This window comes from Melitaea cinxia, chromosome 2, assembly GCF_905220565.1.
Source record: "Melitaea cinxia chromosome 2, ilMelCinx1.1, whole genome shotgun sequence".
Taxonomy (NCBI): Eukaryota; Metazoa; Arthropoda; class Insecta; order Lepidoptera; family Nymphalidae; genus Melitaea; species Melitaea cinxia.
The window spans coordinates 10087308-10104007 of record NC_059395.1 but is presented as its reverse complement, the minus strand read 5'-3'; the positions used below and the strand labels follow the sequence as shown (position 1 = coordinate 10104007).

The 16700-nt window shown below is 29.9% G+C and overlaps 2 protein-coding genes across 2 annotated transcripts in view; both read left to right on the top strand.

The window, feature by feature from the left end:
- LOC123659411 (dynein regulatory complex protein 9-like) overlaps positions 1-9835 on the top strand; it is a 31682-nt gene extending 21847 nt beyond the window's left edge. The window contains exons 2-7 of the mRNA XM_045594629.1: positions 7255-7339; positions 7543-7689; positions 7770-7875; positions 8878-9048; positions 9238-9369; positions 9605-9835. Coding sequence (XP_045450585.1) covers positions 7255-7339; positions 7543-7689; positions 7770-7875; positions 8878-9048; positions 9238-9369; positions 9605-9808 — 845 coding nt within the window. The 3' untranslated portion in view covers positions 9809-9835. The remainder of the gene's footprint in view (positions 1-7254; positions 7340-7542; positions 7690-7769; positions 7876-8877; positions 9049-9237; positions 9370-9604) is intronic.
- Positions 9836-10714: 879 nt separating this feature from the next.
- Positions 10715-16700, top strand: part of LOC123664506 — a 48215-nt gene continuing 42229 nt past the window's right edge. Inside the window, exon 1 of the mRNA XM_045599045.1 lies at positions 10715-10952. The gene's annotated coding sequence lies outside the window, so the exon portion shown is untranslated. The remainder of the gene's footprint in view (positions 10953-16700) is intronic.

Sequence of the window (16700 nt, the reverse complement as noted above, 5' to 3'; positions counted from 1 at the left end):
CTGTTATACACGTAAGTGGACTGGGCAATATATTGTCTTCTAGCAAAGCTGTACGAACTTTGCACGAGGGAACTATTATATCCTTTCTTCTTCGACTGGTTGGTTTAACATAAGTTAGAGATTTGTGGCACTGCAAAACGAGATTATTAAGAACGTAGAATTTCCTCACTGATAGAAGACCACTAATTCTATAAAGGGATTCAGTTGGAAATCTTAAAGGCTTAGAGTACATAACTTTAGTAAGAGATCTCTGCGCTCTCTCCAGGTCAAGAAAATAAGTTTTACGTACACACACACAGTACGTGCTCTGATGTGTTAGCAGTCGCGGGTTCGATTACTGCATTTGATAAATATTTCTATACTACTTATGTTTTGTAGGTTTCTGGAACTTAAGAAAAGCAGGATCCATATCCACATACAGGAAGGAGCATGAGTATGAAGTGTTTATCATATTAGGATGTACTTCTAAGAGTAGATATTACTTTTTTCCTAAATAATAACATTCGATACATAATACATAATTATTGTATCACACACATTATCTTCGATTTCCCTCGATTCCTTGTTGAAATCTTTGATTTGTTTGATACAGTACCAAAGAAAGATTAAATCTTCTCGAAAAAATGTGTAAACTGAACATTATAATCAAACAATGCGTAAATTATTTCGTTTAATGAATTCCTTAAATATTTTCCCGAGTGCGATATTTAGATGTAGGCGCGTAAAGGCGAAAAACATCAAAGGATAAGTTAAAAGAGAACACGGTAAATAGTTAAAAACTGCAAGAATTTAAGCGTGAATGGGCACAGTACCTTTATTTTATTTCTATTTATTTACGACGCATACTACTACTACACACATATAGAAGTGACTAACAACGAGTATCCTAAACTATCAAATCTCGAAATTGATAGCAGAAATTGAATGCCAGCATTTTTTTTGTAGCTAAGAAAATAAAATTTGTTTGTGAGTTCCAGAAAATTAAAATCCCCCTTACTTACATTTGAAATTCCTATGATATTCTTTGATTACATAATATACATGTAAAATACTTTAAATCTGTGAGCCTGAACGAATGACGGTCTCTCATGTATATGTATACTTACTAATTTTTCTAAGTATTTGTAGTTTTAGCTACTAACTATTATACTATAAAAACGTATTAAAATAATTTTTTATTTAGTTTTCATTACTTAATTCTTTGAATCTAGTGGGTAACCAAGATATTGAAATAGATTCTTAATAATAAATTATTTAGAAAATTTTAATTTACTTAGAAATATTTGCCATTTATTAAATAAATATTTATTCAACTTCCTTTGACCCGAAACTATTTACTAGTTATATCTTTTTTATTTCTTTGAAAAACTATTTTTATTTTACTGGAGATCTTTAAGACTATTTATACCGTTGACAATTTCATTGAATATCAGATTAAATTTAGTAAATGCTAAAACCATTTCTGAGCAAATAAATGAAGTAAAGTTATGATATTGTTATATACTCCTTAATTGACAAAACCAAGAGTTATACTATCTGATTATGTTTATGTAATTGATCAAATACGTGAGGTTGCTTAGTGATAGTACCTACTAGATATATTGTAAGTGTAAAATGCTTTACCATCAAAACTTGACTGCAAGGAAATACGTTCTCCACCAAATATGGACGCTAATGAAAGGTGAGTTTTATTTTTGTGAATTCATTAAATTCCTATCATAGTAAGTTCACTTTAGCACTAAATACTTAGTGTAATAAATGAGTATATGGTAATTTTGATTGGTTCTGCGCCTCCAAGTTATGTGACTTTTTATAGACTCTACTATAGAGATGATAAAGGAAACTAAGTTCCTTTTTCTTTTTTTGTACGTCCATTTCTATTTCAAATAATCATAACAGTGTCATACGAGTAAGTTCATACATACATCTAATGTAAGTCTAAGTCCGAGTTGTATTTTATTTCAAATAGATACATAAATATGTTTACATTATATTTATTGATATAGGTATATGATTTTTTTAATAAAAACTCATAATTATATTTATAAATTATATATGGATTATATCTATACATTGGAAGAACTACTATGAAAAAAAAGTAATTAATAATTAAGATAACAGATTTAAAGTAATGTACAAATTAGTGATTCTCTCTTCTATGAAACTCTATACGATTTAAGAGATTAAAAGATTTGAAGAGAAGTCAGACATTGATAGGTTATGAAATCAGTTATTATAAAACTTGTAAAAAATCTGCATCGGCTACAAGCTATATAATACCTCTTTATGACATTTATGACTATTCACAGATCGTCCAATATACCTAAAAATTTAACAAGATTATTCAGTTATTCAAGTTTCAGCTATTATAATATTTCTATGTAAAACATTTTGATATAATTTTAATACACGTAATTATGGTCAATAAGTATTCAAAGTTTGAGAAATAGGATGAGAAAAGCTTAACATTAATTTACATTGAAAACAGCTAATAATAATTTAAAATACATTACTGATTATTTCGAAACAGAGTTAAAAATAAGGTTCTTTGTCCACGAAGGTATTAAAAATTAAGTAAAATAATAATATATAAGATAATATTTTTAAAGAATATTTAAAGTTATCAAACTCCAAAATTAAGTGCTTCGTCTCTGTTTCATTAACCCTTTGTCTTACTATTATTTTTATTGGTAAATAAATATCTAGATGATAGACTTTACAGACTTATGTAAAGTAAAACAAACAACATTATAGAAAAAGACGCTTTTATAAATAAACCAAACTAAAAAGTAGAAAATCGTATTAAATTAGTGTATTGTCATCAGTCCTCAATAAGTCTGAACGTTTTAAGTGGGTAAAAATGAAGTCCAAAGAAGTCGGTTACAAACATACAAACATACAGGTGAAGCTAATAATTAAAAAAAAAACGTGTAAAAAACTACGTCCAAAAGTTGCTTTGATAACATATTATTTCTGACTTACTTTTAACCCCTGATGCAGATAGTATTATAAATTTGACCAGCTTATATGTGTGTGTCTATCTTTGGTATACGGAACTAATAAACGATACTACATCAAATGTGTGGACGCATCTTTGCTTTAATGTTTTATTTATTTTTTAGAAGCCGACGTAATTAGACGTTTGATTATCAGACTTTAATTCTTTACTTAAAAAATGTGTTTAAAAGAAAATTTTACAGCAGATATAGCGTTTTTTAAGTCAAAAAATGATAAAAATAATGTCAGTGCGGGCATTGTGATGAACTTATAATATTTTTTAAGATTTGTGTAAATTAAATTGATATTAAAATTTAATGTAATTGTGGAGTAATTAATTATAATACATTATTTTTTGGGCCCAGTATAATATTACATAAGAACAATTTAGTTTTGGACGAAACAAAAAAATGTATAAAATTCTAATCCTACTTGTAAACATCTTTACCGTCATATCTCATTTTAATACAAAACTCATAATTTTTACAGATAAACTGGACTAGAGATGAATATTTTTCTTTTGTGTACGTTTAACTTCCTAAGTAGAATGCCAAAACATTTTAACAAAAACATTTTTCACCGGATGCTCTTTTGATGTCGAATGGAAGGTACTCCGCAGTTAATTACAGTTGTATAATCCTTTGACCCACCTTAATGTATCTGCGCAACCTTTAATACGGTTTTCTATATTAAGATCCGTGATTGCACGTATCTATAAGCATTCATACAAATATGATAGCGTTTTTCTTTCTTCCTGTCTTTATGTCTTCCAAACTCTATTGCTAATAATGATACTTTCGTCTAGCCCGTTGGCGTAGTTTGTAGAGGCCCTGATTTCTGTTCCCGCCCGAGTCTGGGTTTAATATATGTATTTATATATGTATTATTTCTATATACCTGACAAAATTCGTCTTCACTAAAATCTATACACATTGTCGTTGTGATGAAAAAATACTATCTAACATTTATTTTCAACAAAAATAATTCAAGTGAAAAGTTCGATACGGTAAAGTATTCGGCGTTGTTTTACAAGAGAAATGAAGTGATGAATCAACAGATGGCGCTGACCATAAATATAGCGCTTACTAAACTTCTAGACTGCGATGTCAAGATTTGCAGAACACCGAATGACGACTAATTAGTGTTCTTAAATATCTTTTGAATTCCATGAACGAGATTTGTAATAGGGTCGTAGTTCTGTAGTTATTATCAATTCTCGTTTTGTGATTAGGTTCTTTGATATATTAATAAGTGCGGGTTTGCCCTATATTTGTTGTATTTGTACACTAGGATTTAGTATTCAATAAATATTGTGACTAAGTTAAGATATGAGATGAAAAGAAAAATGGCAGAATGAAACGTGAAGTCGAAATATAAATTTAATACATCACGGGCTAGAATAGGTATCGCTTTTTTTGTAAGTTCTTACTTCTCACTAGAATCAAACACATACCTACATAAATTAACATATTGATATTGCTTAATGGGCTAAAACATCTTCGTAAATGAATTCTAAGCTAACAGTTTATGTAACATTTGTACAAAAATGTTTCACTTGAATATACAAAAATGTAATAGAAATAATTGTGTTTGCTGGCAAACGAAAAAAACTGACTTCAATTAGATCGACAAGTAATCCAACGTAGGTAGACGAAAAAATAGTCAAGTAAATACGCATTATCAAAGATTACTCCAAAACTTGTAATCAGATCTCGATGAAATTTAAATGTGACCACATGATAAACATCGGCTTTGGATTAAATTAAAAATTATCAAAATCGGTACACCCAGTAAAAAGTTATGCGGATTTTCGAGGGTTTCCCTCGATTGCTCTGGAATCCCATCATCACATCCTAGTTTCCTTTTTATGGTACCACACTTAGGATATCTTCTTTCCAACAGAAAAAGAATTATCAAAATCGGTTCATAAACGACGAAGTTTTCCCCGAACATACATAAAAAAAATATACGGTCGAATTGAGTAACCTCCTCCTTTTTTGTAGTCAGTTAAAAAAGCAACACACGCCGAACGTTATATAAATACCTATAGGTAATAATATTAACTGATCGTATTTTAACTGATGCAATAATATGATAACTATACGGAAATTGCATTTTCAAACCACATACTGCCTTTTTAATTGAACTGCAATAATTATTATCATCAAATAAGAACAAGTGCGGATGATAAATTAAGTAAGTTAAGTTAGAGCAAAAAATGAAATTTTTAATGGTAGAATTTGTTTGTTACGTTAATTAAAATCACTCTTATTGTTAGATAGCAAATTGAACCCTACTGCGAATTTAGAGTGTAATAAGTTAAAGAAACTTCAGAGTTTCGCCCGAATATTTAGAAATTGTTGAAAGCACTTCACTTAATAACCAATTAATTCTATAATAAATGCTTAATTGGTTTTTAAAACAGGGTCACAATTATGGATGCTATACTATTTGCCATTAATTTGGAAGTCATGCTGCTTCAAATGAGGATTTTAGGTAAGTGAGATCAAAGTTATAGTGTGTTTTGTGTAAACTTTTATAAATAAGATTTAAACTTAGAAAAAACAGTAATATAAAGAATATCGTTTCAGCCTGTAATATCCCACTGATGCGCATAGGCCTCTTTCCCCGTGTAGGAGAAGGATCAGAGCTTAATCCACCACGCTGCTCCAATGCGAATTGGCGGATATAATATAGCGGATATGGCCCTACTATGAGTAACGATTACTATCCGGTGTACATGATAACAACCAGGACCGACGGCTTAACGTGCTCTCCGATGCACGATGGGGAGACCTACAAGGACTGCACAAACACCCAGACCACGGCAAACATCTGTATGGCTAGTACAAATATTTGCCATGTGCGGAGATCGAATCCGCAACTGCCAGTGCAACAGCCACAAACCAGTGCTGTGACCGTTGCGCCAACGCGTCATAATAATAAAGAATATATCTACGTTAAATTCATTTACATTTTACTGTTTTACACCGTTGTTGTATGGGCCATGAAATGTAATCACTGAATAAAATTTGTTCCTTGGGCCATTTAGTTAACGCTATAGGTAATATCCTCTGTACGTATGTGCTCCACGTACGAAGGATGATCATTTTTCTAGGGTGACCTAGGGTTGCTAGCCGTACAGTAAGTGTATCTGAGTATATGCATATTGTATTGTGTTGTGTTTACTATAATGTTGTGTTTGTATGTGTAGGATCTAGTATCAGATGCAGTTTAAAGAATATACAATCAAAATTAAAATGGGAAATATTTAAATTAATAGTACGAAAAATATCGGACGAAGTCGCAGGCATAGCTAGTTATAATTTATAATTAGTTTAATCGCTGTCTTTCAACATTGCAATTTAAAAATTACGTTTTAAATTAATAATGTACCTATATAAAAGTATTTTTTTAATGAAATGAAATATTTGTACGATAACAATTAAGCCTGTAACATACCACTGCTGGACATAAGCCTCTTTCTCCGTGTAGGACAAGAATCGGAGCATAATCCACCACACTGCTCCACTGCAGGTTGATGGACGATGTGTATTGTAAAAACAATAAGAGAATTTTTAACTCATACTTTGCATTTTATTGTATTTAAATTGTATTATTGTTTTTGATTTACTTCGCTTTTAACGAATGCCTTCAAATAAATTATTTATTTTTTATATAATTATTAAATCGAAATCATAAATTGAAATAGAATCAACATGCGTGTTTCATTAATTAAAATATGCGTTTCATATACTTATTCATATAAATTCTAAAATAATATATGGATATGTTCTACTTGTGAAATTATTTTATTGCTACTTTTAAAGCCTGAAATGTCACAATATTTGTATATTTTTAGTTATATTGGAAAACACTATTTATCTCAAATAAAATCTTGGCAATCCTGAACTGAGGAGTACTGAAACTGTAATGATATCCGCATCGTAATAAAATGTACAACAACTACCTACCTACTCTATTTTACGCTTTTTAACGTAGTTTTATTACCTTCTCCCAAATAATACGTACCTACTTCTTTTTTACATTCTATAACATACATTTCAGCTAAAGTTCTTACAAATTAATAAAATAATATCGACGGATAAAATAACTGAATTAAGATTTTTAATGGATAACTTTGAATAATATTTATTTTAAAAATCATAAATTAAGTAATAATTGTTCATGCAACTCATTATATTTAAAAAATTTAACATTAATCTAACTCCATCTCTCGATAATTTCCATTGCCAGAAAGAAGAGCTGAACGAAAGTTTCTAGAAAATGGGGTTCGAAACAAGACGTTGAAACAGGTCTATGACAAGCTTGTGAGAGATCGGTAAGTTCCACGAGTAATATTGAGATGGCGCTGTTATAACCTCTTTCTTGTTAAGGTCATTAACAAAAGTAAAAAAATATATATTTAGATTTCTATAAAATTAAATTATGATAGTACATAGAAGCGGTTTTAATTTACTGTAAGAATATTTTAATAAGAAAATATAATAAGATGTAATTTTAATATCAAATTATATATTTCAGTAATATTATTAAGGAGATATCTTTAAGAACTTTAGTGGAGCTAGCTGAAGGAGGTGAATGGCATACGCTGAAGCAAGCGGTGGAAATGTTTGAAAATAATGCCAATTCCGCAATATCACTCAGGACGAGAAATGAAAATTTAAAAACGTAACCACACCTTTTCTTTTTCAACTATTGTACAAATATTATTTCTAAAGTAATAAACTCAATTACTGATAAATTATCAGGTCTTTGGATAATGTTTCTATGGATTTGAAAAGAAGTAGCCAACAATGGAAGCTTGATCTTCGAAATTATGAAATTAAAATTGCTTGTCTTCGGGACAGCATTAAGGTATTCCAAAGCTAATTTTTTTTTCTTTATGTACTTGTCAATGGTTTTAACGTATATTTTTATTTTTTTAATTCAATTCGATTGTATTTTTTTTAGATATATAATGTTACCTCAAAAGTTTTGACTGGGTGGACCTATTTCGATGATTTTTTTTAATCGAAAGATCGTGGGTGTCGTGTGGTCCCATTAAAATTTATTTAGGAACCAACAAGTCTTCTTCTGTTTCTTTGCTGTGTGCCTACGGCATTAAAGAATGTAGCCAACCCCTCTCTTCCCGTGGGTGTCGTATGAGGCGACTAAGGGATAATACAGTTCCACTACCACCTTTGAACTTGTAAAGTCGACCGATGGCGGGATAACCATCCAACTGCTGGTTTTGATATACACAGGCCGAAGACGGGCAGCAGCGTCTTAGGTGCGCCATAGCTAGCCCTTCGGTCACCAACCCGCCTGCCCAGCATGATGACTATATGGGCAACACACATAAGCTTATGCCATTTTTGGCGCGAACTTGTGGAGGCCTATATCCAGCAGTGGACTGCAATAAGCTGAAGTGATGAGTGATCATGATGATGATGATGATGAAGTCTCCTTAAAACTTTTAGAGTTATATCTATTAATGAGTATTTACTTGACTATTTTTTAGCCGACCTACGTTGTATTATACCTCATAACTTTTCACTGGGTGTGCCGATTTTGATGACTCTTATTCAATCGAAAGCTGATGCTTGTCTTGTGGTCCCATATAATAAAGATCTGATGACTACATTTTGAGTAATCATTGATAACGCGTATTTTCTTGACTATTTTTTCGACTTCCTACGTTGTATTACTTATCGATGTAATTGAAGTCGATTTTTTTTCGTTTGCGAGCAAACACAATTATTTAGTTTGTTGTCACGACCTCATCAATGAATTTTCTTCTATTCTACATAACTAGCAAAACTTTTCGTCCTATATGAAGCCACAAATCCAAATAAAAAATGATAATTTTATTTGTAGGACAACGAACTAAATTCGCGCTTTCAATTTGAATATGTAGACAAATGGTTAAGTGCTCGTGCTGAATCTTCAGAACTACAATTACAAGAGAAAACTAAGCCCTGCCCACGGATCGAGTATGAAGACTGCGTTCATAATGAACTGCTACGAGCTTATGCACTACAGATAAAGGTAAAGATTTATTTACAGAAACTACTTAGCTCCTTATTTATTTCTTCCGTGTAAAAATGATTAAAAGTATGGTAAATTATTAAATATGATTGTCCGAAAATTGTTTTATAAATATTTCTATTCATGCTATAAGTGTCATGGACTATCATGTTGGGATTGATTTTAATTAAATTTTGATTACTGTTTTAGGAAAGAGAAGAACTTTTAGAATACTGGAAATTACGATATGCAAAGGATACCTCTGACTTAGACATGCGGCTCAGCGTACAATGCGAAAAATTACGTATCACAGTAGACCGCAGAGGAGAACTAGAGTCGTTGGTAAAAAAGTATTTCTTTTTAGCATATTCGAGAAACATTATTATAAATACTTATTATGTATTTATGCGTATACACAGTAAATTAAGAATATCAGCGTTGTAGCTGCCTTATGATCTTTATTTTCGTTATATAAATTGTAAAATAAACAGTATTTACATGAAGAATCTTTGTAAGGTTATGATTACAAAAAAATTAACTAACCGTTATGTATTTAAATTTTTATGTGTTTTAACAGTACAAATTACATGCGGGTGAGATGCGTGCATGGTTAACTTTCAAAAAGGAACGTGCAGCTAGACTTGTACGTGAAGAACGCCTGCGTCGAGCAGCAACACGCATTCAGGCGTGGTGGCGCGGTCTCATGGTGCGCCGCGCCATAGGATCGTTCCGCTATTTAAAAAACGCGAAGAAATCTGTACCTAAAGCTAAGAAGAAATAAACTAATAACTATATTTTGTTACAAAACACACACATTCATTTTGTTTCAATTTTTAAAAATTGCTAATTTTAATCAGATTATTGTGACAGCCTGTGGTCTGCCTACTTACTAAGTCTACTACTAGTCGTCGAAGTATTGTGTTTATTTGCAAACAAAAATAAAATAATTGGGTGTGTACGCAAACAAAAAAGCGATTTCAATTTATATCTACAAGCAATATAGGTAATAAGCGTTGATCACCCCTGTATCAACACAACTTGAACACGTTACGAAAATAAATCTATCCACAGTTGGCGGAATAATCGCGTATCCAAAATACAAAAAAAAAACATACTTTCGAATTGAAAACCACCTCCTCTTTTTTAAGTTGGTTTAATAAACTTTAAATTACATCAACAAGAAATAAAATGAGAAATCAAATAGGTAAACATTGTTAGGGATAGCTCGAAGACTAACTAGTCAGATTTTAATTTAAAGAGCATCACATAATAAGCGCGAGCTTTCGAATAATTACAAAAAGAATTGTAAAAATCGCAAAATACACCCAAAAGATATGAGCTAACATACATAAAGAACACAGTCGAATTGAGAACCTCCTCCTTTTTTTTAAGTCGTTTTAAAATGCCAATATTAGCTTATATATCACGATTGCTACATAAATTTTTACATATGAAACTAATACGTTGTAAAAATTAATAATGATCGTAAAAACTTAAAAACTTTTATAACTTAACTTTTAATTTGTTATCAAATATGTCGGAATCAGTTTTATATTATGTAAAGTTTTGTACAACGGAACGTTACGAAATTCTTGTGCCTCGTGTTGTCAGTGTCAAATAAAGCATGGCTGCCAGTTAGTTGTCAAGTTGAGGCAAATTCTGACAAATGACAAATCATGTCAGTTACGTTTTCACTGCGGAGCTGGTGACATGTTATTGACATTAATTTATATTATTAGTAGTAATCTTTTTAGATTTGAATTGTTTATAACAGAAAATTAACTTATAGAGATATCTTTTTAATAACTTTACATGAACGGAAGTTACTTTAAAATGTGTAGTGAATAAATCGTGTCTTTCTAGTTGCTAATAAGTTTTTGCAGTTTGAGTTCTGAGAAATTTGGATTTTATCATCTTTGGTTTTGGTGAGTAATCTTTTTTACTTAGTATGTTTCTTTTTATAAATTTTATCGCGATAGGAAATCTACAAATATTAGCAATTTGTTGTAAACAGGTAAAAAATACCATCGTTAATGGTATATAAAAATTATATAGGTATTTATAATAAAAGATAATTATCTTTACGTTGTTTTTTCAATTTATTTCAAATATAAATAATTAATAATAATTTAAGAGCTTTTAAATGTTATCCTAAAAAAATAATATTTAAAATTTTACAGCAAATTAGCGGCTTATATATATTATGTATGTATTAAATTTTGTTCATAAATTTGTATAAGGTAAATTAATGAAATATTTATTGTTATCTTATTTTTTATATCATCTGCTCATTATTTTTAATATATTAATTTTTATTTTATTATTTTATCATTTTATCAAAATGTATGTAAGTAAAGTAATAATGTACAGAAATATATATATGTTTTTGAAATAATATGATATTAATACCTAAGAGAACAATAATTATGTTATATTATTATAATATTTTACTTCAGTTATGGTGCTTACCATTTGTAAAAGTAAAATATCAATTCTTTATTCATTATTTATTTATTTAAATAATAGCTGTTAACAGTGATCACAATAAATACTATCCAATAATATCATACCTTCGTTTCATTAGTAAATTGCTGCTCTAATTATGACCAACACTGAATTCATAGACAAAATAAAAGTTAGTTAAATTTTATCATCTGGACCAAAATCAGTCATAGGTATTAAGTACCTCAATCATATTAAATTTACAGGTAAGTCTTTAGATTAAGACCCGTCGAAAAAAAAAAATAACCTAACCTATCTAAGCTCAAAATTTGACCATTTATCAGCATAACTTCATTACAAATAAAATATATAACCCTAACCTATCTAACTTCAAAATTTGAACCATTATTGGCATAATTTCGTTACAAAATTAATTCGACAGGTCTTAATCTAAAGTATAGCTAATTTACCAATAAACTAATCAAAACATAACAAAATATTATAAAGTAAACTAATGTAGTACATTAAAAAATGTAGTTAAATTTAGGATTCATGATTTATTTTTTCATCATCACATTTTTTACAACATATTTACATTAATAATTCTCAATCAAAGAGAAAATTTGTTTTCAACTTTTACCCAAATATCAAATATATCAAATATACTAAGTCAAAAAAATTATCTACATGTTCATTAATCAAATTAATATATATATATATATATATATATATATATATATAAAATTTACTACAAAAAAATCTCTCATCTCTATCTCATTTTAATTTATCAAAACCTTTATATACCATAATAAACCTATGTAATATGCATCCTATAAAAAATCATATTATGTCGTCATATCATGATAATACTTTATTATTTCCAACGACAAGACCAATTATTGAATTATTTATTCAAAAGAAAATTATATATTTTATAATAACTTAAAAAAGTAAAATAATACAATTAGTCACAAATAATTTATTATTAGTCCAAATATTACAGAAATACAATTAGCTCTAGTGATCCATTATTTCAGAGTGCTGTAATTTTAATTTCATTGTAAACTACTAAACAATGATGATAAAGATAGATGCATGAAAAAACAATTGTTTATTGTATATCTTTTATCATTAATCAATAATACTATATACTGAAACATATTTAAAATTTAATTTCGTATACCTTGATCTTGACATTACATAGTGACCAGTAGGTACATACATTTACATAATTACCGTGATTACATTAAAATGTATACAGCAATTATTGTCCTAGTTTGCTTAAATCGTATATTAAATACAAGAATAATTGATTATAAATATTTATGACTGTTTTAAAATTCAAAATCACAACTTTACAACTTACTTCACAGAATCGTTTTAATTAAACTTAAATGGTATATGTAGAAGGGTATTCTCAGTCTGTTTATTAAATAAAAAATCGTCCACAAGTAGACATATATGTAAGCTAATAAACAAGTTGCAGGCGCGCTGCCATATCGCGTATGTAGAGAAACTAGCGTGCATTTTTTGTAATACCTCCGCTCCGTGGTATATGCCGGCGACAGTGGACAGTAATTAGTACGTTAATCGTCCTAGCCGCAGCACTTGATGCAACTGCTTTTCCGAGAAGGCGATCAGCAGAGCTTGCGGAGAGGGGCGGCAAATTGCCGTCAGATATGTGTGCCATTTGTTGGTAATTGCAAAAATCACCCGTCCATCACAGCGAGCTTTTGTTCACCGTTGTAGCCACACGAGCTGGCTTATTATTAAAGAAAGACGAAATACTTTTGAAAATTCGCTTTGAGCTTTTGACTACTAATAATAATAATATGTAATACTAGCTGACCCGGCGAACTTCGTATCGCCTAACACAAACTTTATCGTATGGTATTAAAGTTCGAATTGACTTTTAAGTATTATCACAAATCTTTTGTATGGGAGTATAGAAAAGTGTTGTTTTTAGACTTTTTCAGAAAATTTAATTTTTTTTTTTTTTAGAATTTTTCTCTCCGTAAGAACCATCCTCGTACTTCAAGGAATATTTTAAAAAAAGAATTAGCGAAATCGGTCCAACCGTTCTCGAGTTTTGCGCTTAGCAACACATTCAGCTACTCATTTTTATATTATAGAAGATTAGAGTTTAAAAAATTATTACCATTACATTTTTTTTTAGGATTTTAATGTCCGATTCAAAGAAATACGAACAAAGCCGTTTATTTAACATTTCCTTTAAATTTTCTTTTGTGTTTCGTTAATCTTAAGCGATTCGTTATTGACTATTGCCGTTTTACGTTCTTCTGCACAAAAAAAGAACAAAGAGAACAGTTAATCCGAGATAACACCGAGAAATATTTATGACAAAACAATAGTAACTATGCAGATAATCTTCTTTTATGAAATCCGTTACTAAATCGTATTCGGCAGGTAAAGCAATAACAAAAAATAATCTCTTGTCGAAGACATACATCATTAAGAATGTCGTTTTCTACACTTTACTTCACATATAATCTAATATATAATAAAATTCTCGTGTCGCGGTGTTTGTAGTTAAACTCCTCCGAAACGGCTCGACCGATTCTCATGAAATTTTGTGTGCATATTGGGTAGGTCTGAGAATCGAACAACATCTATTTTTCATCCCCCTAAATTTTAAGGGTAGTCCACCCCTAATTTTTTTTTTAATTTTTAGATAATTTATTTATTTTTTACTTTATTATGATTTGGCGTTGAAAAAGACACACAACCCTAAACTTTCACCCCTCTACCACCAACCCCTATTTTTAAATAGCGTTTAGTGGCAAGACAACGTTTGCCGAGTCAGCTAGTTATGTACATAATAGTTAGTAAAATATGAATAATATTTTTTTACCGACAATGATAAAAAAATATAAATAAATATAAAAAATCAAAAATAAAAAAAAATTAAAAAATAATAATGATAAAATATAAATAATATTTTTCGATTTTACATACATTATTAAATTAAAAAAACAAGTGTAATTAAAAAAAAAAAATAATCGAACGAGGATTTGAACCATGGTCTTTTCGGTCGATCGTGACCGGCCGATTTCCCACCTGAGCTATTACAACTTTACTAACATTTGCGACATTTACTTCGTATTCTAACGATATTTTATCATTGTCTAAAAACTGGGATAAAACGACATTTTCTAAAAAAGAATCCTAACTAGATTTATTTATCTCCCCCGAAATTCTCTGCATACAAAATTTCATGAAATCGTTGGAGCCGTATCCGAAATTCAGATTCTATATATATATATATACAAGAATTGCTCGTTTAATAGTATAAGATATAGTAAGAATGCAATTTTACAGTGTTATTGACAATATAGAGGGATATTTTTAATTGCACATTAAAACACTTCTCACCCAGCAATACATGTCCATTAAAAAATATTTTTTACATCAAATATATTATTTCGCAGCAAGTGATTATCAAAGCTAACATAACAAATACTTCGAAAAATAAAATTAAGAGTTGTTTGTATTTTTTTCTCAGATGTTAGACAAAAAATTGTTTTGTACGCAATTAAACTATTTTCATATCAAATATACTGCTGATACTTACTTTGGTTTTTTTCTAAAATCATAATGACAGTATTTTTGTATGGTAAAGGTCAGAAAACACACAGAACACACGCACACACACACCGTTGAAATACACAGGCCGAAGACGGGCAGCAGCGTCTTCGGTGCGACAAAGTCAGTACTGCGGTCACCAACCCGCCTGCCCAGCGTGGTGACTATGGGCAAAACACATGAGTTCACGTTATTTTTGGCGTAAACTTGTGGAGGCCTATGTCCAGCAGTGGACTGTATAGGCTGTAATGATGATGATGATGAAAGGTGAAAACATTACGTATTAAAATGCGTTAATCTCACAAGTTAAGCAGTCTGATTTGTGTAATGCTTTAGTTATTAGTGTTTACGTTATTTGGTATTTTAAAACCGTAATCAGAAATCTGTTGATGATTGAGAAAATAAAGACAAAAAGTAATAACATATAAATGATTTTATTATTATTGATTTAATGTTTTATAAATACCGTCAAGATATGTTATAGGTGCATTTTTTGTTTTTTTATAAAAACGCAAATCATTAACTTATTTTTTATATAATTCACGGTTTGCAATTTAAACTTACAACAACAAAAATAAAAAACGAGTGTGCTTTATATCACACGACTGAAGTAAAACTTACGAAACGTAACTCTCTCTTTTTCTATCTTCACTAACTTATAATCTCCCTCTCAACTTCCTTTCGCCTCGTCCGATCACACTTTTCGTAACGCACTAGTCACGTAAGAAGTGCTCGTGCGTAAAGAAGTTTTACTTCGATAATTCTTCTCTCGAAATCAATTTTGTTCATGCAATATTATGAGCGTTATAAACGCGTAATGAAGGTACACGTGCTTTGTAGCTTTCCATATAAATCAATTTCTATTAATTGAAATTATCAACGTGAACCGTATCGACACTTAAATATTTAATCGTATATCCACATATGTAATACAATAAATCCCCTGTTAGTAGTGTGAAAAGGGTTTGAAGTAGAAACTGAGTGATTTATTTTAAACGTTTATTTATAAAAAGATATAATTTTCTATTATCAAAACAGACATGTCAGTACACCACCATAACAAGTTGAAATTGTTTACGTTACAGCTAATGCATTGTGCTATTAATCAGAAATTTGATACCTATTGCACTTAAAGCGTTATTAAACGAACGGCGATGACAATAAAATAATATTTATTTATTGCTATTAATGTGAATTTTAATTTTTAATATTACATGATATAAACAGAACTTACGGTAGAAACGTTAGTCTTTCCCGGTAAACTAGTCACTCTCAAAATTACAACATTCCCGGAATTACAGTTTAGCTGGAATTTTGTCCTGACATCTAGGTTGTTATGTCCTGTCTTTATGCCTTTTATAGATGTTTTTGCGTTTTATTTTTTTGCGCGCCAAACTACATTAGTAAAGGTCTTGCGTATGTCAGTCGGCACTTGTTTCTCAAGTTAAGTTTACATCAGTTAAAAGTTCTTATGTGTGTAATTTTAACATTTTTTCTTTAGTTTAAAAGGCAAGAGACTTTTTAAAATCTAGTTTTTACACGTTAACTTTTATACGGCTATCGAGACATGTATAAATTAATCGAATTTTCTACTGTATAGTTTTTAAACGAATAGTGTGGCGTTTAAA